Source organism: Astyanax mexicanus, chromosome 15, assembly GCF_023375975.1.
Source record: "Astyanax mexicanus isolate ESR-SI-001 chromosome 15, AstMex3_surface, whole genome shotgun sequence".
Classification (NCBI taxonomy): domain Eukaryota; kingdom Metazoa; phylum Chordata; class Actinopteri; order Characiformes; family Acestrorhamphidae; genus Astyanax; species Astyanax mexicanus.
In genome coordinates, this window is record NC_064422.1 from 16,335,643 (window position 1) to 16,362,862 (window position 27,220).

At 35.1% G+C, this 27,220-nt stretch overlaps 1 protein-coding gene across 15 annotated transcripts in view; it reads left to right on the plus strand.

Moving 5' to 3' along the window:
- Window positions 1-27,220, plus strand: part of LOC103038321 (calcium-activated potassium channel subunit alpha-1-like) — a 162,206-nt gene that overhangs the window by 99,758 nt on the left and 35,228 nt on the right. For 10 of the 15 annotated variants that reach the window (XM_049464508.1, XM_049464512.1, XM_049464513.1 and 7 more), the window contains exons 6-16: window positions 8,917-8,992; window positions 10,929-11,004; window positions 12,166-12,336; window positions 14,182-14,273; window positions 19,559-19,669; window positions 20,384-20,489; window positions 21,287-21,369; window positions 21,537-21,606; window positions 23,331-23,486; window positions 25,048-25,157; window positions 26,906-26,974. In XM_049464508.1, coding sequence (XP_049320465.1) covers window positions 8,917-8,992; window positions 10,929-11,004; window positions 12,166-12,336; window positions 14,182-14,273; window positions 19,559-19,669; window positions 20,384-20,489; window positions 21,287-21,369; window positions 21,537-21,606; window positions 23,331-23,486; window positions 25,048-25,157; window positions 26,906-26,974 — 1,120 coding nt within the window. Of the gene's footprint in view, window positions 1-5,491; window positions 6,290-8,731; window positions 8,828-8,916; window positions 8,993-10,928; window positions 11,005-12,165; window positions 12,337-14,181; window positions 14,274-14,332; window positions 14,425-19,558; window positions 19,670-20,383; window positions 20,490-21,286; window positions 21,370-21,536; window positions 21,607-23,330; window positions 23,487-25,047; window positions 25,158-26,905; window positions 26,975-27,220 lie in introns of those variants that run through there. The other 5 variants (XM_049464510.1, XM_049464519.1, XM_049464521.1 and 2 more) reach the window with 3 other exon arrangements.

Consider the following 27,220-nt stretch of genomic DNA (forward strand, 5'->3'; position numbering starts at 1 on the left):
CCCATTCAGACTACTCTATAACCATCCATACTCACTCATACCTATCCATAACAATCTATACGCATCTATACCCCAACCCATCCAGACTACTGTATAACCATCCATACTCACTCATACCTATCCATAACAATATATACACATCTATACCCCAACCCATCCAGACTACTGTATAACCATCCATACTCACTCATACCTATCCATAACAATCTATACACATCTATACCCCAACCCATCCAGACTACTGTATAACCATCCATACTCACTCATACCTATCCATAACAATCTATACGCATCTATACCCCAACCCATCCAGACTACTGTATAACCATCCATACTCACTCATACCTATCCATAACAATATATACCCATCTATACTCACTCATACCAGTCCATATCAATTGAAATCTTTTATACTCATTCATACCTGTCCTTGACATATTTATACCATTCATACCAATCTATACCATCTATACCCAAACTCATCCAGACTAATCTATACCATCTATACCCATATACCTCCTTACCAATATATACCCATCCGTACTTATTTATATACATCCAAACAAAGGTAAACCCATCCATATTCACTTATATACATCCATTCCACTCTTTACTTCAGTTTCTGAATCAGTTTCTCTGATTTTTATATTTATAGGTATATGCTTGAGTAAAATGAACATTGTTGTTTTATTCTATAAACGACGGAAAACATTTCTCCCAAATTCCAAATAAAAAATTATCATTTAGAGAATTTATTTGCAGAAAATGAGTAAAATAACAAAAGAACTCAAATAATGCAAAGAAAACAAGTTCATATTCATAAAGTTTTAAGAGTTCAGAAATCAATATCACGTGGAATAAACCTGGTTTCTAATCACACTTTTCATGCATCTTGGCATGTTCTCCTCCACCAATCTTACACACTGCTTTTGGATAACGTTATGCTTTTACTCCTGGTGCAAAATTCAAGCAGTTCAGCTTTGTTTGATGGCTTGTGATCATCCATCTTCCTCTTAATTACATTCCAGAGGTTTTCAGTTTGGTAAAATCAATAAATAAAGTCATTATTAAGTGGGCTTTTATTCTTTTCCGGAGCTGTAAGTGATCTTAGTGACATAGTTCTCATGAAAGAGACACAACACAGCAGCATGCAGTTAAAGGCTGTGCTGCCCCCTACTGGTATACTGCTGTATGAACACTGATGGATAGATACAGAGATGAGGGGCAGGTGAGGTGTAGTTAAGTACAGTTGAATGTACACATTCATCACAGATCTATATATTTACAGTGCTGGTTGCACAAATTTATAGAATTAATATTTTTAAATGTTTTAGAGTATTATTATTGCTGTGGTTTAAAAAAGGGCCTTATATTCACTGCAGCCAAAGAAGTGAAATCACTTTTGATTTCTGAATGCTGATTGTGTGATATATGTTTTATATTAAGTGTCTAATAAAAGCATAGCAATAACAAAATGTTTTTAATATGACAATATCAGAGTTAACAGTGTACCCAGTTATACCAATCTATACCCATATATATATATATAATATATATATATATATATATATTTTAGTAGCTCTGGAAAAAAATTAGAGACCACTTAAAATGGTGGGTTTCTTTGATTTTACCAAATTTAAATCCTCTGGAATATAATCAAGAGGAAGATGGATGATCACAACCCATCAAACCAAACTGAACTGCTTGAATTTTTTTTTTAACAGAATTATTACACCAAATATTTATATATATATATATATATATATATATATATATATATATATATATATATATATATATATATATATATAATATTTATGTAATATAATATATATTATATATATTTAAAGATTTCTGAACTTTTAAAACTTTATGAATATTAACTTATTTCAGACATTTCTAATTGTCTGCAAATAAATAATTTAAATGACAATATTTTTATTTGGAATTTGGGAGAAATGTTGTCCGTAGTTTAAAGAATAAAACAAAATGTTGATTTTTCTCAAACATATACCTATAAATAGCAACTGAAGTGGCCTCTTTATTTTTCCAGAGCTGTGTATATATATATATATATATACCTAACCATACTCATTCATATCCATAAATAGCCATCAATACCCATCCATTCTTATACATTTATCCATCCATAACACTCCATACACAACTATACTTTACTATACTCATCCAACCCATTTATTCCTGACCTTTCCTTTATGTAGCATTCATACTTCCTATGTCATCCATAGCTATCCATTTCTTTCAGAACAGTCTGCAGTCCTATCATCCTGTGTGTGTGTGTGTGTGTGTGTGTGTGTGTGTGTGTGTGTGTGTGTGTGTGTGTGTGTGTGTGTGTGTGTGTGTGTGTGTGTGTGTGTGTGTGTGGTTGTGTTTGTCCTACCGTGTTCCCCAGAGTGTGTTCAGAGTGAAAATGCTCATGTTTCTGCTGTCAAGATTGAGATTGGGCTGCAGGCCAGAACTGCAATTTACTGTGTGATTGTGGTATCACATTTACACTCCCTCTACACCACACACACACACACACACACACACACACACACACACACACACACACACACTCTGTATCAATCGAAATTTGGAATCACAGTAAAAATAGGTGTGTGTATACTGGACCAAAACATCTGTATTTGTTTGAATGTAATAAAGATGTGTGTTAGAGATTATAAAATTAGATTGGATTAGAAGGATGAGTTTATTGGGGAAAACTTTACAATATGTTTGGCATCCTTCAGCACATTGTGTTGTGGAATGTGATGGGGGATATACAGCTAATAAGCAGCTGAATGTGGGACAATTGGCCTAGCTAATTTATGAGAGAAATGGGAGAAAATTAGAATTAAAAAAGAATTTGTTGGACCTGAATAATATTCATTTACAATGTGAATAAGATATATTTTCTCTGTCTCACAAATTAAACAATCACATGGTCAAATTTACAATAATGCACTTTTATTTTAACGAATTGCATAGTCATTTTAAATAATACAAAATAGCAACTGTGCATTCTTATGCATATTATATTTGAAGCTAAAACTTAAAACTCTTTAAAAGTTAAATCAAATCATTCTTTAATTCAGCATCAAAAGTTCTTAAAGAATAATGCACTCATTATTTTCTGTATTGAATAAATCTGAGACATTCAGTCAGTAATGTTTCCTGAGGTTTGATTTAGTGAAAAGGATTTCCTGTAAAACACTATTTGAAATCTGTAGAACATGTATCTTCCTGTGTTCAGCAGATTACAGTGGTTTGTTGAGTCAGTGTACAGCATTCTTCTTTTTTATATTACATGCATTTTGATTAATTCAGGATTGATTTTATATCTGTTTATAAATCCAGAGTTGTATTAAATTTCTTCCTTTGTTTTATCTCTAGCCTTCTTCTAATAGCATCCCTGCTGTAGATTGAAGGCAGGATTCTTTATCACAGTCCAGGTCTTTAGCTGGTGTACAATAAATAAATAATATAGGAATATTATATGTTGGAATTGTGAATTAAATTATTTTTGAATAAAATAATTACTAAATATTTGCTAAAAGATAAGTATTAAGTAATTTTACATTTCAAAGGAAGAATATAAGTGCCAGTAACTACATTTTAAGAAAATGAAAAATGACATTGTAAAATAGGAAAATCGTCTTAAAGTTATTAAATGATATTTTTTATTATTTTCTATGAATATTGTAAGATTGTCCTATTATATATATATATTTTTTTTTTTTACTTGTTTGTTTGTTTTTAAAGTTTTGAATATCCATTTGATATAGTAAAAGCGTTTTAATGTATTGGCATATTCTTTCTTAGTTAAAAAAAAAATACTTTTAAAGTAAAGATAAAAGGAAAAATCCTACCAATGTAAAAAAAAAAAGGAATACATTTTCAATAGATAAAAATGTATTTGTGTAATTTTTACAAATAAATCTAATAACTTAAATGATTAATTTACGTAAAATTATTATATTTTAAGTTTCATAGAATTTATTATTAGTTTTATAGTTTATTAATTTTTTTAGTGAACTTCTTTTTTATTCTTTTTTTATTTTAAGAAATTTGTTAATATTATAATTTTTTTACAAATCCTAAAATAAGATAATATATTAGATATATTGGAAATTGTTTTTTTTGTGAGCAGTAAACAATAAATGATTAAATAAATGTTAATCAACATCCAATATCAACTGGCTGTAACACAGAAAAAAAAATAGAGAGCCCAAGGTCTAACACTGTAATATCTGCAATTTTTATATTAATATATATTATTATATATAATAAATATTAATAATATTTTAAGATAAGGAAATATACAGATATTTCTGTCTGAAAGATCCATTGGAACCAGTAAACAATTCTAGGCAGCAGCCATGGACATAAAGTATGGACTATAACCCCTGTTACTGACCCCTGTGGAATCTGTGGAAGCTCTATGAGCTGTGGGAGCTATATGAGCTGTGGGAGCTGTATGAGCTGTGGAAGCTGTTAAAGCTGTGGGAGCTATGGAAGCTTTATGAGCTGTGGGAGCTGTACGAGCTGTGGAAGCTGTGGAAGCAGTGGGAGCTGTGGGAGCTGTGGAAGCTGTATGAGCTGTGGGAGCTGTGGAAGCTGTATGATCTGTTGGAGCTGTGGAAGCTGCGGAAGCTATAGAAGCTGTGGAAGCTGCAGAAGCTGTGGAAGCTATAGAAGCTGTGCAAGCTATAGAAGCTGTGAAAGCTGCGGAAGCTGTGGAAGCTATATAATTTATTGAAGCTATAGAAGCTGTGGAGTGGAAGCTATAGAAGCTGTAGAAGCTGTGAAAGCTGCGGAAGCTGTGGAAGCTATTGAAGTTATTTCAGCTGCGAAAGCTATAGAAGCTACGGAATCTATAGAAGCTGTGAAAGCTATAGAGGCTGTGGAAGCTATTGAAGCTGCGGAAGCTATAGAAGCTGCAGAATCTATAGAAGCTGTGAAAGCTATAGAGGCTGTGGAAGCTATTGAAGCTGTGGAAGCTATTGAAGCTGCAGAAGCTATAGAAGCTGCAGAATCTATAGAAGCTGTGGAAGCTATAGAAGCTGTGGAAGCTATAAAAGCTGTGGAAGCTATAAAAGCTGTGGAAGCTATAGAAGCTGTGAAAGCTGTGAAAGCTAAAGAAGCTAAAGAAGCTGTATGAGCTGTGGGAGCTGTGGAAGCTATAGAAGCTGCGGAATCTATAGAAGCTGTGGAAGCTATAGAAGCTGTGGAAGCTGTGGGAGCTGTGAAAGCTATAGAAGCTATTGCAGTTGTGGAAGCTATAGAAGCTGTGGAAGCTATAGAAGCTGTGGAAGCTATAGAAGCTGTAGAAGCTATTGAAGTTGTGGAAGCTGTGAAAACTAAAGAAGCTGTATGAGCTGTGGAAGCTGTGGGAGCTGTGAAAGCTATAGAAGCTAAAGAAGCTGTGGAATCTATATGAGCTGTGGAAGATCTGGAAGCTGTATGAGCTGTGGAAGCTATGGAAACTATAGAATCTCTGGAAGCTCTGGGATTTGGGGGCAGCTCTGCAGAGCTGTAGATTAGTGACTGGCGTCAGATCACGGCGGGTTCAGAGAAAGCTCTCTCAGCGCAGATGAAGACCCAGATTGCTGTTCGGACTGTTGAACGCGGCCCTGCGTTTCCCGGGGCAGTTCCTAAAGAGCTTACGCTGTAATATCCTGATGGAGGGGGTTTGCTTTAAGCTCACTACTACACCACTGATCACAACCCACAAATCCCATCCTAAAGCCATGCTTTGTGTTCTTTATTGTTGGCTTGTGGGTTTGTGAGGGTCTTCAGAAGCTGCCAGATGCTGGTCTCCTTCTTTAGAGGCTGTAACTCTTCTTCTGCTGTTGCTTTTTTTATTATTTAAAAAATTAAATAAAATAAAAACTACAGAAGACTGGACAGAAGATCAGACGCCCTCAGGATCTGGAACTGGATAATGGACCTGACCATGCTGCTTCTACCTGCTGCACATCTTTCAGAGGCCTGAACTACAATCTAATCTGGAATTTTTGCCATTTTTGTTACTTTCTTCTGAAAAATTAAGCATCCTCTCTCACCATGATCCCCACGAAGATGCTGGCGTACCGCGGGCCGGACGGGCACACGCACTCACAGGCTCTCCCCAACACCCGCAGACGCAAAAAATCCTGCGGGCAGCTTTTTCATAACGGATACCGCGTCAAAATGACCCACGGCCATGCACCCACCACTGAGAAGGAGCAGCAGGACGGATGCCACCAAACCTTCTCCTCCTGCTTCCATGTGATTTCTTACTGGGGTAAGAAAGAGAAGGTTACTGGTGCGGTCCAGTTAAACCCCCACAGGCTTTACAGTATACAGTATCTCTATAAAACACTCATTATGATGATTTATTATTCAGACACGTTTTACTAAATCCTGCTTATAATACGTATTTTTTTGTATTTTTAGTGGCTAGAATTAATATTTAAAATTTATGTTCTATAATAAGTAAAAAAAAGTTAACTTTATTGATACTTACCTTTTCTAGAACATCAAAGTCTTAAAGTGCTTTACAATGCCAGGACACCAAACACCGAAATAAATAAAATACGGATTAATAATTAGCATTATGTGCAGCTATATAATATTTTTTTTTATATTAAGTATTTTATGCTGCTATGTAAAACAAATTATGACCTTTTTATGATTTTTTTTTTTTTGCTAAAATGTTTAAAATGTAGTATTTTTGGTAGCAAAAATGACAATTATAGTATATAAGTAACTATACATATAGATATTAAGTATTTTATGCTGCTATATAAAACACAAATTATGTAGCATTTTTAGTTGCTAAAATGTTTGATGTTGTTTTTTTTTTGGTAGCTACAATAATTTATATATAGTATTGTAGTTGCTTAACTCATTAATAATTAGTATTATGTGCAGCTATATAAAACAAATTTAGTATTTGTAGTTGCTAAAATGTTTAAAACTTACATAAATAACTAAATGTATTTTTGTATTTTAGTTAGTCTGTCACTGAAGCTGAGAATACAAAACAGTGGTTTTGATATTTAGTCTTTTCTGTTGTTAAAATGTTTGAAATGTGTTTTTTTTTGGTAGCTAAAATTACTTTATACAAAATATAGATTCTGATATTTAGTTTTTTTTTCTGAGCTACATATTAAACAGGGATTATTATGTTTAGTATAGTAGCTGTAATGATTGATATACAGTATTATAGTAGCTAAAATATTGATTATTTCTATTCTGTGCAACTGCATGAAACAACATATGATATTTAGTATTTTGTGTAGCTACATATAAAACAATTTTTGTTGTTACATAAAACATGTATGATATGTTAATTGCATTATAAAACACTGAAATCAATCAATAAATCAATCAATCAATCAATAAATCAATCAATCAACCTTTATTTTGACTTGGAAGGACATTGAGGGCAACCCTCAATTTCACTGTAGCCTAGCATTTACAAAAACGGACTGACATGACAGTTAATTATAATTAAAAGACAATTTAAAATAACAGTGGATAAAAAAACAGATACAAATAAAATAATAAGAAGAATAAAACGTGAGGTTTAATTGTTAAGAAATTAAGATCAAAAGAATTTAAGAGATTATCTTCTTAATATGTTCGTTATATGTTATTGAAAATAGTCAGTGCAATATCTGTTTTCTACACTTTATCTTGCAGTTTTGAAAAAAACAGGAATTAAAGTAAGAATTCATCTATCAAATCAATTATCCAACATGTCATACTGTTACTCTTGTGATAGAATTATACTAATAATAATATCATATTATTATACTATATAAAAATAGCACATTCAATGTATTCAAAATAAAAATGCATTAGTCAAAATACTCTGCTAATATGAGATAGGTCATGGAAAGGAAGATTTCTTTTTATTTTTGAAATTAATTCTAATGAGTGATGCATTTGATTTATTTTGGGAATGTATGTGACATTGCACATCCTGCAGTGTTACTATTGTGCAGACCCTACCAGACTGTATTGTAAATATACCACTAGAATAACAAACATTGCACACACACAGGATATTTTACAGGATGTCCAACATTTCACTAATGTTCAGCACTAATATACAGCTTTGAAGAAGTTTCTTAGATTTTACCAAATTGAAAATCTCTAGAATATAACCAAGAGGAAGATGGATAAACACAAGCCAATTTTTGCACCAGGAGTGGCATTTCTGTACTCTAAAAACTCTCTCTGATTTTGTTCTGTATATGTATTTTTATTTTTCAAGAAACCTTAAGGAATTTAAAGTACTTTTCAATATATAAATAACTAAATAATTAAAATCAGTTTCTTATGCATACATGACACAAGTTCCAAAAAAAAATCTCTCTCTCTCTCTCTCTCTGTTTTAATTACGAGTACATTTGTAAACTTTGTGCATGTGTGTGTGTGTACTGTAAGCTGTTTTGGCCTGTTATGAATGGGTTCAGTAGTTTTGGTTATGGTTCTGTTTGTCCTTGACCGTTTCTGAGGTACACTCCTGAAAAAGCAGGACTTTTGGGATTTTGCGTCATGGGTATTTACCCGTTTGACAGCGTACCACCTGTTTTTGTTTAATCCAGGTTTTTCATCCCACTTTTTCATCCCTCTCTCAGTCTAGCAATGAAAAATCATTCAGTATCAGTTCAGCTATTCACTCTGCGTACCTCTCTTATTCACACTGTGCTGATTTTATATGATATACTGTAGTTAAACTGTTGTTTTTATAGGGATTTATTTTATTTGTGTTGTTTATGTGAGCTAATGAAGTTGACCTCGTTGTTAACCATGGACGAGGGGTTTAAAGGTAAGTTCTGTCGTATGTGCTGAGTGTGTGACAGCAGTGTTTTCTGATTTCTAATGAGTGTTTTTTTTATTTGTGTGTTTTTCTTGCAGGACTGAGGTTTTTACGAGCCTTAAGATTGATACAGTTCTCAGAAATATTACAGTTTTTAAATATCTTAAAGACTAGGTAAGTGGATTTTTTTTAATCACTTCTTTGTATAGGCATAATATTATTATGCTAATATTTGTATTTGTTGGTATTCTTATCATTATTGAGGTTCTAAGTATTCATAAATATTTAATATTTATTTTTAATGTTTGCTTTGAAGTTTTAGGCTTGTAACTCTACTTTTTACACAATAACTCGCTATCACGAAGTTTGTATAGTTAAAATTACTGTTATATGTAGTATAATAAAATAAGTGTATATAAATGGAAAATGTTTACAGTGAAAAAGTTACAGTATTATCCTATCATCCAGAAGAGTTGTGTTTATTATATGTATATTATACCACAAAATCAATATCAGTATAAGAGTTGATGCAGCAGTGAAGAAGTGCTGCTTACACTTATACTTTATTACTGTAACACAACTTTTTTGTGTTATAAAGACAAATAAAAAGGTAAATACAATGTATATAAATAATAAATAGGTATTTTTACTGTTTTACTGGAAGACTTGTGCTCTATTTAATTTTAAACACTTGACATTTATATATTTTTATATAATAATAAATAAAAAAGTAATTTTAACTTCATTTAGATAATATAACCATGGCCTTTCCGAATTCCTCCGCCCACTCTTTTTTTAATTTGACCATAATGGACAGAATTCTTGCAGTGTCCTACCAGCTTAGAGTTAAAGCTGCAGCGCAGATGTCAGGAAGGGCTTACAGCTCGGCTGAATGTTGCTCTATAATCTCCTGACAATGCACTCCGCTGGAGGTACAGGGGTCACATTGAGTGGACGATAAGCCTCACATAGATAGAAAATGACCAGCATAGATAAAGCAATCCAGTTATTTACTGATCTGTATTAGAAACACCATTATTCACTGGCCACTTTAATAGAAACACCTGCCTAACCTATATTTCACTTATTGCCAATTTACTGGAAACACCTATTCCTTACCTTGTACTCTCATTCACTGGTCTCTTTATTAGAAACACTTAGCTAACTTGTGCTTTCATTCACTGGCCTCTTTATTAGAAACACCTACCAACCTTGTGCTTTCACTTACTGGAAACACTTATGTATTACCTTTTGCTTCCACTCACTGGTGGTCACTTTATTAGAAACACCTACCACTTTTTGCTTCCACTTATTGTGGCCACTTTATTAGAAACACCCACCAACCTTGCGTTTCATCTATCTAGCCACTTTATTAGAAACACCTAAATATTATTTTGGACTTTTACTCTTTGGATGCTTTATTGAAAAACAACTCCCTAATCTGTGCTCCACTCATTGGCCACTTTAATAGAAACACCTATCACCTTCTGCTTCCATGCATTGGCCACATTATTGGAAACATAGACATCTTCTCTTGTACTTTCACTTATTGGCCACTTTATTAGAAACACCTACTGTACCCTCTGCTTCCATGCACTGGCCACTTTATTAAAAACACCTACAGCTTCACTTGTACTCACTCATTTGCCACTTTATTGGAAACGCCTAGTGTACCTTGTGCTTCTGCTCACTGGTCACTTTATTAGAAACACCTACTGTATCTTGTATTTCCACTCATTGGCCACTATATTAGAATGCCTGCATCTTATCGTGTATTTCTGCATACTGGACACTTTATTAGAAACACCTACTATATCTTGTATTTCCACTTATTGGACACATTATTAGAAACACCTACATCTTACCTTATGTTTTCAGTCACTTTACACTTTATAATAACCTGTACTTGTACTGTGTACAGGTACAGTCTCAGTGGAGGTACGAGGTGGGCAGTGGCCAGAAAGTGCTTAGTGATTGGAGCTCTTCTGTATTACACAACCATAATCTGTCAATAATCTCTACAGTGAAGTCACAGCAGAACAGGAAAGATGTTTGATTATTACAGTATTATTGATATATCACTGACAGATATGAATTCTGTGTTCTGCAGCAATTCCATAAAGTTGGTGAATTTGTGCTCAATCTTCATAAGCACATGGCTAACTGCTGCAGGCTTCATACACTTGGTAAGTTTGTGATTCTTAAAGTTGTTCATGCAGTGAACTCTCTGGGAGTCCCATTGAATTGGTGAAGATCCTTCCCTCTTGTAGATTTCTTGTCCCAGCTGGTTCCATATATTCTTGATTGGAGATAAATCTGGCAACCGGACAATGCAAGAAAGTGTAGCAATCCTGTCAAGTGTAGTACCTTTCAAGGCATTTGGGAGCCCCAAGCAAAATTATCCTAATTTATTCAAAGTAAATGATCAATTACCGCTGTCTTGTTTCTTCTAGTCTTTCATGATTCTTGAAGTTGCTTATATTTTGCCGGCTGCAGGAATCATGAACCTGTCTGTTTGGCTACTTTCCCGCATTGACCATCACAGAACTTAAAGTGACGCTCACACGCTTTGTGTTTGCATTCAATTCCCAACAAGTCGTTGCCCTCAGGCAATTGATTGTTTTTCTCCCCAATTTAGCTATGCCAAATACACCACCCACTCAGTTTTAATATCATCTATCACTACCAATGCCTCAGCACCAGGATGGTGAAGCCTAGTTCATGCCTTCATCGATACATTTGAAATCAGCCACCACCTCTTTTCGAACTGCTTCTGATTTATCAGTAGGAAAGCGCAGTGACCCAGCTCAGATAAATCAGCTAACAGACACATGTGCTGACCAACATTACCTGGGGTGTGATGTGGAGAGAGAGCACCATCTACCCATCAGGAGAAAGAGCGTTGCCAGATATGCTTTCTCAGACTCCGGCTGCTGATGGAAAGCAACATGACTGAGATTATACCAGTGACCTCTTGATCATTATGGCAACACCTTAGTCCGCTGGACCACTTGGAGCCCTTGGAAATTGATTGTTTTGCAGGCCTTGATGCAATGGGCATGGATGTGTGTGGGAGACAATTACCATGACTGCAAATTAAGATGATGATGGCTGGATGACAGATGGCCTAGATGGCTGTGGGCAATTTGTGGATATAGATCCTGTTTCTCTTAGTCCAATGATGCACCTCTTCTCAAAATCTGTCAAGTGTGGAAGCATGTCTAGCAGTCAACAATCATTCTCAAGAAGCTGAATGACATCATAGGAAAGGCCGTCCTCAAATATTTGGTTATAAACTGTAGATCAAGTAACAATTCCAGCTAGTAACTATTTGATTTGTGTTGCAGGTGGAAAACTCAGGGGATCCTTGGGAAAACTTCCAAAATTCCCAACCACTTTCCTACTGGGAATGTGTGTACTTACTCATGGTAACCATGTCCACGGTGGGCTATGGAGATGTTTGTGCTAAAACGACGCTCGGCCGCCTTTTCATGGTCTTCTTCATCCTCGGCGGATTGGTAAAACCCGTCCCATATCTGTTCTCTCCTAGTTTGTTTTAGAGCCCTGCGGTTCTCATGACCCGAGCCATCGTATCCTTGAGCACCAGAGCTGGACACTGTCCCCCTTCATTTGATTCCAGCCCCAGTCCAAACCCCCTGCCCCAACCCCAGCTAGTGCTTGCTTTGTGTTTTTTTTTTTTTGCTGCAGTATGTGTTATGATTAATAACATTGATACATTGTATCCAGTATATATATATGTAAAGTTTTTACTCTGACAGATTATTATGATGTTATAGATTAGATTTGTTTATGCTTTGTTTATGTTTAAGTGGAACCATCAGCACATATATTTATTTATTTTAATTAAGAATATCTGTAATCTGCGGTTTTAGATGACCCCCTCCCAAGTTTCCCCTACCCAAATTCCAACAAACTTCATGAAGGGTTGATGAGGTATAGCATAGTCCTGATGGTCATAGTCTGTGAGCTGTAAAGGTGATTAGTGAATGGTAAGATTTTTTTTCGACCAAATTTCGCTTGTAAATTGAGTTTTATAATTAAAATCAGGTCATATTCAAATGATATGGCAACTTACTTGGTGTAGTTCATGTAGTTAATGAGATGAAAGGATTTTCTGTGCTATGATTCGTAGTTAATACGTTAATAATATATTTAAGACCATTATTGCATATTTTAAGGTGTCATGCATTATATATTATATATAGTTAAGGACTATTTAATTATCTACATAGGGCTTAAAATATAAGTAAAATCGGACCCATAAACAATCACGTGATTGGCTGAGCCAATGTTTAAATCTCCATACCCATACAAACTAAATTCTGAATGTATCTGAACGATAATATAGCATTGTGCTGGGCCATAATGTATTTTAACAGCCGGACATTCAACTATTAATGAACTACAGGGTAAAATCTGAAATGTATGGTGTCCAGTGTTCAGGTAAATTTCTGCCGTATTGCTATCTTGGCAACAGAAAACACAGGTGCGCCACTGACTGAATACAACCTACACAGACTACAGTCTGCTACACCATTGAAATAGCAATCCGTCAAAGTCTGAGTGCATTGAGGTTTAAGCCATGCAGGGCGCACTTTTCCCGACGCTACGATAGCAAAGACTTACTTATAGACCTTAAATTAAGGTGCACAAGTGACGGCTTGTCTTGTAAGTCCTGTACCATGACAAATACAGCTACAGATTGTATGATTGGTATAAATGGGTAAATGTTTTGACAGTCAAATGTTTTGAACCGCAAAATAAGCATAAGAAAGTTGAAAAATAAGTAAGTTGCCTTTTATATTTACAGAGTATATTGACCTGACACTTTTTTTTTTTTTGATGACTACACCACCTCAGGCTATGCTATTCACACAACCCTGCCATAAGTGTTTGTTGGACTAAACATGGCTCTTGAGGTTTTACTCCTCCACTGCATTTCTGACAAGATCCTCAAACACAGATTGATATTTATCTGTGGCACTTTTTCCTTTCAAAATCAACATCCCTGCAGAGCGAGGGATTACGATTACACCAACTCTTAACGAATGCATTTCGCTCTTGCTTTTATAAAAGACTCCATTCTGCTCTAAACCAGTAGCGTTAACTCTCCCCCCTCCATCAGATGAATGCTGACTTTATTATTCTTTACGCTATTCTTAATTTTCTCCAATAGAAACGTTACGATCGCTTAGTAATGTTTTCTTTATTTCTATTTATAAATTACTTTTCATAATTTATAAATATCCTCTATGAAACGTAGAAGCTGCTTTAGCTTCTATCAGACTTCTATTGTCTGTCTGTTTTTTAGTCTCTTCCTCTGTCTCCTGTCCTCTCCTCAGGCCATGTTTGCCAGCTACGTCCCTGAAATCATAGAATTAATAGGAAACCGCAAGAAATATGGTGGTTCCTATAGTGCGGTAAATGGGAGAAAGTAAGTATTGTGCGAATCCCGCCTGCATGCCCCTCTCTCTCTCTGTCTCGTGCATGTAGGCCATGTTTGCTCGCTACGTGCCAGAAATCGCTGCTCTCATCCTTAATCGGAAGAAATACGGAGGGACTTATAACTCGACCCGAGGCCGAAAGTAAGTCCCAGTAACTGCAGGAAAAAACTGTTCCTGATCCCTGACAACAGCTATCTACAACTGTTTCACCAGATATGTTTCCTGTCGGTGGTCCACATTAATATTTTACATATAGATGAATCTATATTTATATTACATTGAACGTACAATATTTACATTTAACTTATTTTAACTTAAAAATAGCGTTAACAATAGGTTCACAATAAATTGTCACAATTATTTCAGACAGTACTAATAGACATATAATCGAATTTAGCTGTATAATAATTATGTAATATTAAATTACTAAATGAAATGAATATGAAATAACTTTTGTGAGCAATATATTGTTCTCGAATTATTACGATAAACAATATCAGTGTCATTTTAATGCTATTTAAATGATACTGACATAATGATAATAGCACAGCATAACAATGCAAGTATACCCTTAAAGACAACAACATTAAATGAATTATAGTTTAGGAAATATATACTTTTTTTTGACGCAAGGTAGAAAACTAGGGAGACCAGCATGATTAAGCTAAATTATGTCCATACGAACCCAACTTTTAAATCAACTTAAAAAAGAATACAAAATAAAATAACATTGCTGTTCCAGTAAACACCTGCTGACACTCCTGACACACCTTCACAGTCAGTTTCCTCTGCTAAGAAGCGCAGAAGTGCTGCGCTGTAAAAATAGCAATCCGCCAAAGTCAGAGCATACCTGTCTTTTAAAGAAAATGCAAGGCAAGCGACACACTGATTGGTTTATTTTATGTTACGTCCACGCCATGCCACGTTACGCCTGAAATCAAGCTGCACCAAGCAAGGTTGACAGCTCGCATATAGATTGCTAAAATAGGGACTCTAGACCATTTTCTACAGGTCAACCAGCTTCATCTATTTAGCCAGTCTAGTTAAATTGTTTATAGTAATTTACTCACTAGTCCATCAAATCAAACACACACTATGCTGGTCAAAAGCCAGTAAATAGTAAACAGTTTTCACCTGGATGACCAGTTTTTTTGTAATCATAAATATAATATTGCTAACTAATATTAGCGGCTAACCGCTAGCGATTAGCCGCTAATGCTAATGCTCCTGCCTTAGTACTGTAAACAAACAGAAGCACTTTACTCACCCGAATAAACAGTTTTCAGGAGAGAACTCTGTGTAGATTAACATCCAGTGCTTGGTTAACTTTAAAAGAAAGCTTTTTTTTTATTTAAAGTTTTGTTTACTTAGTTTAGCTTAGCTTAACTTAGTTAGCTGCCCCCACACCACCACCACCACCTGCTGAATTAGAAGTTCCTTATAGTATCTCTCGAAATGCCCCTTATAATCTGGTGTGCTTTATGTATTAAAAAAAATAGACCAAAAAATATATGTTTATTGATAGTACGCCATATAATACAATGTGCCTTATAGTGCAAAAAATATGGTAAAACTTTACAAACAACCGTACTTATGACAGTAATAAACATTGTTAAATAAGTCACTGTTAGGTCTCGGCTAAATATGAACTGACAGTAGGTAAGACATTACTAAATTTACTAAAGTGCTAAAAGTGCTAAATGCACAGTATTATTATTTAACTTGCTTCTTACAGATTAGCAAATTTGCTATTTAGCAAAGTAAACAAACAACCTGTACAGCTAACAAAGCCTTTAAACAAAGGCTAAGCGAATTAGCGCCTGCGGCTAACGTGGGTAGATTTCACTGATTAAATGTCACAGCATTAGCCATAGCAGTAGTGTTGTGTAGTAGGGGCTAGTTAGTTTTGTGAGAAAATCTGTTAAAAAAATGAGAAATAGATACAGCAATACGTTAAGGCTACTACAGCTAGCGCTAATGCTAAAACCTTTAGAGGATGCGTTCTCTTATTCAATAATTTCTTATATATAAATAAATACAGTAAATGTCACAACCAAAACAATCATGCACGTGTACATGTACTTACAGACCACTGCTTTCTGATGTGATGCAGCATTCTCTTCCCTCTGTCCTTTTCTCTGAGGGTTTTGGTAAAAAGAACTATTTTAAAAAGAAGAAGGAGAAGAAAAAAAAGGCACAGCCATTCCACTGCTTACTGTGTTTCTGTGTTAGCCACCATCGCTTGCAAAGTTGCATTGGTTTCATTTGAAACTTGAGCTTTTTGTGTTTCTTGTGGCTTTTAGTGCTATATTTTAATTAGTGCTGTTTTTTATTAATGCTGTATATTAATGCTATATATTAGGGATGCATTAAAATTCAGCAACTGAAACTATACAGATGAAAAAAAAAACAACCACTGCACTTGAGTGAAAAGACTAAATAATGTATACCAATGTATACTATTATTTTCTTTGAAAACAAGTATTTAGCAAGTATTTAATTCATGCTATTGGTCCAATATTGAATTTTGTTAAATTTCGGTTTGTGCCCAAATGTTACAAATGTTCATTTTGGTGCATCCCTAATATATTAGTGCTAAATAGTAGTGTTGCATATTAGTGCTCAATATTATTTAACACTTTTAAGTTACTACATGTTTCCTTATGTGTTCCTTCATAGTCGGGATGACTTCAGCGTTAATTCACAATGTAGAAAAAAAAAAAACAACAACATTGAAAATAACTTTGAGTTGGTTTGTCCAAATTTTGTATAAGTACTGTATATATTATTAGTGTTATGTATTATTAGTGTTGTTTATTAATGGTATGTATTATTAGTGTTGCATATTAATACTATATATTATTAGTGTTATATCTTATTAGTACTGTATATTGGTGTATACATTATTAGTGTTATATATTATAAGTACTGTTTGTTAGTGTATATGGGCCATTCCACCGAAAGGTGGAATTAACATGTGTAACATGTATAAATGTGCCCACAAAATAACTTTAAAATACATTTTATTACTAAGTATAATGTCTTTGTATAATGACCAAAATGCAAAAGTAAGATATGTAATTAAAAACAATAATAAAATCTACTTAGAACGACTACAAATCTATTAACACTGCAATGATTAGTGTTGCATTTTAGTATTATATATTACTGTATATGATGTGTTATATATTATTAGTACTGTATGTTCGTGTATATGGCCCATTAAAATAAAATACTAACTTTAAAATACATTTTATTATTAAGCATAGTGTCTTGTACATTGGCCAAATTACAAAAGTAAGATATGTAATTAAAGACATTAATAAAATCTACTTAGAAAAAAATAGGATTTGTTGCCTGTCCCCACTTTCTTACTATAAACTTTATCATGAAATATAATTATTAAAATCCTTCAGAGATGCATTTTTTTTGCAAACAAAAAAAATTTAAAAATTAAAGCATACACATATGCAAGCAAACTGCTCTGAGTTTATGATTTTACTTCTGTTATTTTTGATAAATTCTGACAGAGCCAGTTAATCTGATTGGACAAGCAAAATTAAGTTTTATATTCAGAAATTTTTAAATATGATTGTTAATCCAGACACTGCACAGCTACACTTATTTTAGTAGTTGCAACAATAACAATAACAATAAAAAATTTTTACTGTTTATTTTAAAATGATTTCCTTATTATTGTCATAATCTTGTATACTCAAAGTATACACTCAAATAATCAAAGTGTACTAAACCAACAAAGTTGCATACCTGTGAATACTCTCAATCTAAAGAATTTACATTTTTTAAAGCATTAGACTTTTTTTTTTTCAATTTTACAAAAATACAGTACTGTGGAAACATTAAAGAGCACCCATCATTTATTTCATTTGCATTAAAAATAACCATTAAATATATATTTTTTTCAAAGAGCTTGTAAAATTAGTTCATAAGCAAATATATATATATATATATACCTGATATTCCACTAAAACAACCGCTGTCAGATTTCCAGTACCTAACATACTTTTTGTATTAGGCCATTTTTGAAAGACTGGAATTGTTTTGCTTTACATCTGATAATATCTGTCCATTTACTGTGAGAAGATAGCTGTTGGTGTGGATCTGAAAGTTGGAACTGAGGTGGAACTTAGGAAAAAAAATCCTACTGAGAAAAAAACTAAAGATAGACAGACAGACAGTGAGACAGATGTCCATCCTCTTCTAGAAGTCTACGCATTTTTCTGTATCCTAATATACAATGTGAGAATGGATGGACCTCAAATAATGCAAAAAAAAATTAATATTTTAAGTTTTATTTTAAGTTTTAAGAATTCAGAAATCAATATTTGGTGGAATAACCCAGATTTAATCACAGTTTTCATGCATCTTGGCATGTTCTCCTCCACCAGTCTTACACTCTGCTTTTGGATAACTTTATGCCACTCCTGGTGCAAATATTCAAGCAGTTCAGCTTGATTTGATGGCTTGTGATCATCCAGGTTTCTCTTGGTTATATTCATGAGGTTTTTAATTTGGTAGAATCAAAGAAACTCATTGTTTTTAAGTGATTTACTTAAAGCAGCATTATGCAAGAATTGGATTACCAAAACATTTTTTTCTTCAGGGCTTCCCCTAAAGTCCAATACTGTACCTTACGCTTTTAGCCACAGCTGAAGGACATGCTGTACACATGCATTTTTGGGCGTGCTGAGAAATCCTGAAGCAGTATCTGAAGTAAAAGAAACATGTGGACTGGTTAGGAAGCTTTACACAGTTTGGGAGAGGGGTTTTGTGCAGCTCCACCAAAGTTCCATAGTGCAGTAGCAGTGTTTTGGCCTTAAGTGGGAATCTCAGAGATTCCATTCTCCCCCTCAACTCACAGTCAGTGAAGCATCAACATGATCCTGCGGCTGATATTATAGGAAAATGTAATGTAAGGCTTCTTTAAAGTCAGTTTTATCTGGAAATGAACTATTTGATGGGTAGGTCTTTGATATCTGCACAGTACTGCATGTTCTCTGATTAGAATTAGAACAGCATATTATTATGAATACATTCGAAATTGTAAATGTGTGAATAGGGGGTTATAGTTATCCTGTACTGTTAAAATAAAGCGAGAGTATTTGTGACACCAGGTGAGCAATGATGAGCAATACTGTTCAGGTAAGAAAGGTAAGAAAAAGTATTGGACGGAAGAAGATTTGAACTGATTTAACTTCAATGTCTTTCTCAATAAGCAGTGTGTCTTATGACTGCCCATAACTTTTATCTCCAGGCATATTGTGGTGTGTGGTCACATCACTTTGGAAAGTGTTTCCAACTTCCTCAAAGACTTCCTCCACAAGGACAGGGACGATGTCAATGTAGAAATTGTTTTTCTCCATAAGTAAGTACATCAATAGCAATACAAGTAAAAAAGCACATTCATTACTCAACTCGTTCAGAGTGGGGGTTTGAGTTGAGCTCATTGTTGTGGGGTCTTTTGTGAGCTCTTTGATGAGTGGTTGCTGTGCTCTTGGGGTCATTTAAGTCGACCAGCCACTTCTGGGAAGGTTCTCCACTGTTCTGCATTTCAGCATTTGTGGATTATGGTTCTCACTGTGGTTTGCTGGAGTCCCAAAACTTTAGAAATGGCTTTATAACCTTTTCTAGACTGATAGATCTCCGTGATTTCTTTCTCATTTGTTCCTGAATTTCTTTGGATATTGGCATGATGTCTAGCTTTTGAGTTCTTTTAAGCTTTTGAGTCTTCTTCGCTTTGTCAGGCAGGTCCTATTTAAGTGATTTTTTGATTGAGAATGAGTGGCTAGAGAAATTTAACTGTAAATTAATTTGGCATCAATATTCAGAAATCGGGGTGGGCTCTTATAGGTTAATCCGTGTCTATTGTAAATGCTGGGCTAAATCTGAAGCTGAAAATCAGTGTCATCCTCAATGTACCTCAGAATGAAAATAAAGGCTGATTGATTGATTAATACGAGGAAATGTCTTTATTGCATTAGTGCAGGTGCAGTGAATTCCCTGCTATTGTATAAATGTAAAACTATGTCCTTACATCTTTGTGTTTCATTGTGTTTTTTTCTGTTTTTGTGTGTCGTAGTATTTCCCCTAATCTTGAGCTGGAAGCCTTATTCAAACGGCACTTCACTCAGGTGGAATTCTACCAGGGATCCGTCCTAAATCCCCACGACCTAGCAAGAGTGAAGGTACAGCACTGTGTTTATCGGGCAGCACATGATTATTACACTGTTCAGTGACATGATTTCCACTATATGTCCAAATATGTCTCGATATGTCCTTTTAATGGATGCATTTAGCTACTGTTACGTTGGATCCATTGGAGACATCTTGTTTAGTCCCTGTAGGACAGATGTACTGGCAATAGAGTATAATTGGGGGATAGAGGGGTATAGAGTACCTCAGTATTGAACTGTGGAGCAGTGGAACTATGTTCTCTGGAATGATGGAGCTCCATTCAAAACTTTAGCAGGAGATGAGTTTAGGAGTTAGGAATGAGATAGGGTGGGATGGAGATCATACAACATCATGATCACACTAATTCTCTTGTTACTGAATGCAAACAAATCCTCCCAGCAGTCTAATCTAATCTAATAGAATGTCTTAACTGGAGTTCAAGCGGATCAAGTGGTCAAGCAGACTAAGATGCTGTCACTATGATCAGAAGATCGCAAGGTTCGAATCCCAGTCATGTAGCTCGCCATCAGCGGCCGGAGTCTGAGAAAGCACAATTGGCCATGCTCTTTCTCAGGGTGAGTAGATGACTTCACTCAGCACAGGCATCTGTGAGCTGATGTATTGGAGCTGGGATCACTGTGCTTTCCTCCGATAAAAACAGACCTGCACAAACAGGATAAACTTTTTTAATGCTCATGATTTCTGAAGAAACTATTATTGAGCAGGTGTCCAAATATATATATATATATATATATTGCATTGTTATCCATAAGTATTTGAGATATACCTCTGTTCTGTGTTGTTGTAGATTGAGTCAGCAGACGCCTGTTTGATTCTCGCCAATAAATATTGTGCAGACCCTGATGCAGAAGATGCATCAAATATCATGAGGTAAGCAATTCTCTGTGATCCGAGCAATGCAAAACTTTCCAAACTGAATTTAAACAAATTAAAAACAGAATTGACAGACAGACACATGGTCAAGTAGATAATTAAGATGATAAGGGATGTACCAAAGAGAGAGACTTTTATATTGATATGACTGTATTTTCCTGTAGAGTAATATCTATCAAGAACTATCATCCAAAGATCCGAATCATCACACAGATGCTGCAATACCATAACAAGGTGAGAGGTTTTCAAACATCCTTATTTTTCTGTTTATTTTTGCCACATTTCTTTCAGGTCCAGTGAATAACCTATGATGGAAAAAAATCCAGGGAACTTAAATTGTTAGCATAAACTGCCAGGCCTTTTGTACTGAAAAACTGATAAAAAATTTAAACAAGTAGTTGTTTACCTTCCAAGTGGTTAGTTGACAACTTTAGCAATAGAAATAATTGAGCTTTGAAAATGGATGCAAGAAAGTGTACAATTCAGAAATGCTATATTACTGTTACTGCACTCTCTAACACATTACACATTTACACTTTCATCATAATAACTAGAAAAAGACAGAAACACAGAGAACTCTGTAACTATTAAAAGCATAAGTATTTTCTTTAGAGAAATTACAGATTAAGGCAGAGAGCAAGTGAGTAATGTTACCTACACCTTAAAAAGACTCTTGGAAACTGGAGAAAACCTGTGCAAAACTATGTTTGGCTGACCCACATGGAAAGGCCTTTGGCTGAGCTTAACATTGGACTGAGGGTGTTCTCACACTAGGCACAGTTTGGTTTAGTAGAGCTGGAGCACGGTTCTGCCCCCTCCCCACTTTAATGCTGGCCTGCACTCACACTACGTTGAAACAATCCGTGCCCAAGCACCCTGCGTCATTACTCACTGCTTGCTCAGTGGTCTTGCCGGTGTTGTGCCAAATTCAGTACCCCACCATAAAAAGCAGCCTCTCTTTGGAGCACATATGCACTGTCTCTGTGATAAAAGCAGATAAAATCTGCTTTAACTTACTTAGAAATACACGCTAAAAGTCACAGTTATCTCAGTCACGGCTACATATATAATAAAGTTAATGCTAACAAAGTCATTGCTAATTAGGCAAAATATAATATAATAATATAGCATATCTTGGCAATACAGCACAGCTACTGGACTACTACAAAATATTTTTGCCCGGTAGTGTTCTTTAAATAAACAATATATAATATAAAAGTATGTGTACTGTATTTTTGACACTATAAATCTCACTTAAAATCTTTTCATTTTCCCAAAACTCATCACTGCTCCTTATAATCTGGTGAGCCTCATGTAAAACTTTTACCAGTCAGGTTGTAAGGAGCAGTAAAGCCACTCTGCTGAAGTACAGAGTTATACAGGAGTTTCAGTTTAGTTCTCCAGGACTGAGACTTGGGACTGGAGCTGTATAAGCATTAGCCGCTAACCGTGCTAACTGTGCTAACCGCTAACTCAGAGGGGAGTACTATCGACCTGTAGCATGCTGCTTACCCTGGCTAGCACTGCTGGAACAGTATTAGCATTAGCCTATCGGCAAGCCTTAGTGGAAATCTAAGCTTACTGTAAAAAAAAGGAAGTGCTTTACTCACCCAAATAAACAGTTTTCAGCAGAGAAATCTGTGTAGATTAACATCCAGTGCTCGTTTGACCAAGAAAATGTAAAAAAAAAAAAAAAACTTAGCTTAGCTTTACAGAGCAGGTAGCAAGACCTGTTGAATTAGAAGGAAAACATGACAACACCCTTGTTCCTTACTTGAGTCGCATAATGCGCCTTATTATCCAGTGCGCCTTATGTATGAGAACAGACCAGAAAATAGACGTTTATTGATTTTTTTTTTTTTTTTTGCTTTATAGTGCAAAAAATAAGCTATGCACACAAACATCGTGCCAACCTGCAGTCGTTAGAACAGTGGACACTAAGTGTAGCTTTGTTTCAGGCTCACCTGCTGAACATTCCGAGCTGGAACTGGAAGGAGGGGGATGATGCGATCTGCCTGGCCGAGCTGAAGCTAGGCTTCATCGCTCAGAGCTGCCTGGCCCAGGGCCTGTCCACCATGCTGGCCAACCTCTTCTCCATGAGGTCATTCATCAAGGTAACACTGTTTCTCTGGCTATATATACTTTCAGACATTTGTTTTACATTTATACATTATTTTATTCCACGTACTATGTTATGTTACGTTGTGAAGCTAAGAGTCTGCCTAAGCCATTTTAACCACCAACATTTCCAAAATTAGGGAAAATTATAGAAATTATATAAAAAGGTCACCATGTATTTCATTTGAACAACCCCATGAAGTCAGTTGAAGGTAGGACATTGTGTAGAACATAAATAAAAATAAAAATGTGCAAATTAGTGCTGGGATGAACCGGTATACCGAGTGGGGAACTAGAACCGGTATGGATTTCTCTCATACCGCCATACCACTAGAAGGTGCTGCGGAGCGCCGTGCAGAACAGCGCCGTCAGAGAAGCACATGTAGCCCTGTGGAGCCAAAAGGTGTGTCTCAATTCATGGGCTGCATCCTTCGATGGACTCGGTGGATTTGAAGGCCGATTACGTCACAGCGGTGCGACTAGGCTGTCCCATTTGGAAGACTCCTTCGAATGCGGCAGACGAATGCAGCCTTCTTTTCCTCAGAAACGAAGGATGCACTGGGTGTATCTTTTGCAGCCTACAGTATCCCAAGATTCATTGCGCGCCGGCTTATTTCAGCGCGAAAAGGACAGAGTCAGCAGAGGAGTATTATGTAGTATATGTAGTATTATGTAGTTTATAGATATATAAATACTTATAGATCTATCTATTGTTATAGGTCTATTGTTCAATTCTTCAGCTGTTTTGCTGCTAATGAAGTTTGATTTCTTCATGTATTGTTTAATTTTGTGGGACAAAGTAAACCCTGTACTAAGCAAAGCCTTCATTTAAAGCCTTAGTGTTTTATACTATATTTTAGTGTTTTATACTATACTCCTAACAGTACAGTAACTCACAAACCTGTATTAAAGCCCAGTCATGCAAAAAATAATATAAAAAAAAATAAAAAATACCGTGATGTACCGTGAAACCATCAGAATCTTGAAAAATACTGTGATATGCATTTTTGGCCATACCGCCCAGCACTAGTGCAAATCCTTTTTAACCTATATTCAGTTAAATACACTACAAAGACATATAAAGATATTTAATGTTCAAATTGATAAACTGTATTGATTTTTGCCAATTGCTAAATTCCTGCTAAAGTCCAACTGTTGGACTATTTGCTGATGCAGTTGTTCACAAAGTGGTGAACCTCACTTCATCCTTGATGGAGCTGAAAAACTGAGCCTTTTAGTTATGGTACCCTTATACCCAATCGTGACACTCAGCTGTTTCCAATTAACCTGTTCACCTGTGGAATGTTCCGAACAGGCGTTCCTTTTTTGGAATGTGTTGCAGCATCAAATTCAAAATGAGTGAATATTTGCAAAAACAATAACGTTTATCCATTTGAACATTGCAGTGTATTCAACTGAATAAAAGTTAAAAAGGATTTGCAAATCATCGTATTCTTATTTTATTTTTATTTTACACAACATCCCAACTTCATTTTAATCAGGGTTGTAGAATCTGTTAATTAATCGTCTGTATCTGTAATCTGTGCTGTGTATCAGATTGAAGAGGACACGTGGCAGAAATATTATCTGGAAGGAGTCGCCAATGAAATGTACACAGAGTATCTGTCCAGTGCCTTTGTGGGGTTATCTTTCCCTGCGGTCTGTGAGTAAGTACAGCAATGTATTATTTTCTTTATTCACCCAATACTAAAATTAATATAGAACTGAGAAATAGAATAAAATATTATTCTATCATGATAATATATGCAGTACCATTTCTCATATGTATGTTTAGATATAAGGTTTTTTTTTAGATCATAATTTCAGGATGTGCAATACATTATGATACTGACAGATAGGGCTGGGTGAAATATGAAGATTTAAAAAAATTGGTATCATGATGGTGCAAGAAACATGCCTTACGTGGCTCTAAACGCACAAAAGGCATGAACTAATTCTTTTAATTAATTATGGGTGTTTTTTGGGCATAACGTGAAATAATTCAATGAGTGTGCTAATAGTCATTCCGTTTAAAAGCCAGGTGAGCTCTGACTTTGGCACGTTGATATCTTAACAGCATGGTGCTTTTGCACATCACAGCAGAGGAAAATGACATACATGTTCATGCTGTAAAGGTGCCCCAGCAGGTCATTTATATTTTGTTCTTTATTCTGTTTATTGTTGATGTAAAAGCTGGATTTGCATCCATATGTGTTTATAACAGGCTGAATGAATGTGAACGGTCAAATTGAAATTCATGCGCCTTTTTGCTTTTACACATGCGCTACGTGCTTCTCTCTTGTACCCACACATCTCTTGGTGCAGCTGTCTGGCCTTTTTTCACCTCCTCGTCCTGAGCATGTACTTCAGACCAGCTGTTTACTCTCCACTCCAGCAAAAGATGCTCCACATAAGAGCTGCTAACGCATCCATTTCACCTTTAAAAAGAAACAAATCATCTCTCAAATATGAGGTTTTTTTTGTTGAGGGAGAAGGTCAGTGATGGGAATAACAGCGTTGAAATAAACAGCGTTACTAACACCATTACTTTTTTCAGTAACGAGTAATCTAAGTAATTGCTCTGACTGTAACTATAACGCTGTTACCATTCTCGACACCCCGCTACTGCACGTTACTTTAGCCGCTCAATTAACTTTTTTTTGTTACGGGGGCGAGTACGCAAAAAGTAAAACAATAGTTACTTTTACTGGTAACTAGTTACTTTTATAGTGGAGTAACTCAGTTAGTAACTCAGTTACAGTTTTGGAGAAATAACTAGTAACTATAACTATAATAATAATAATAATACATTTTATTTTTATAGCGCTTTTCAGGATACTCAAAGACGCTTTACATTGCATAAAAAACACAATATGAAAATACATAGTAAAATAATCATCATCATCATCATCATCATCATCAACATCATCAATACCGTACAATAGAAATCAAATAGAGCAAAACAATCAATGCATAAAAGATAGAAAATTAAAAATTTAATGAGTTAAAAACAGATGAAGAAAACTAATTTATGAAGAATAACTAATTACTTTTTCAAAGTAACGTGCCCAACACTGGAGAAGGCGATGTTTATACACGTATCAATGTGCGCATGTGAGACGTTTCAAGAACAGGTTTGTTCACATTACACAGATACAGGCCACTTACATTTATTAATGTGAACCTTCAAGATCTAAGCAAAAAATCTGATTTGAGCAATGTGGCTTGCAATGTGAACGTAGCAATATATATATAGTATATGGCCATTCAGAAAAAACAGATATAATTAGCTGGATTGGTTTTCACCATTGCCATCAAGTACAGAGTGGCAGGTCCAGTTTTTACTTTTCTTTCTTTCTAAAGCATCTCATATAGATGTCTCTTTTTTAACGTATGTGACGTTGTGTTGTTGCAGACTCTGCTACGTGAAGCTGAAGCTCCTGTTGATAGCCATTGAGTATAAGTCTGACCAGAGAGAGAGCAGGTGAGTAAAAGCTTTATCTCTGTTGGTTAATCTTATGTTACCTTTTTTGAGGGCTTACAAAACTTCTTGGGTGCAGAAGATAAGCTTAAGGTTTGATCTTTAATCAGTTCCAGTCTTATCAAGTATAAATATTATTGTTTTCAAGGTTAAATATATTTTAATACGTAATAAAATGTTAATATAAATGTGTCACTATATCAAACATTAATTAATTAATGTGATGATCTAATGATGTTCTCATGCACC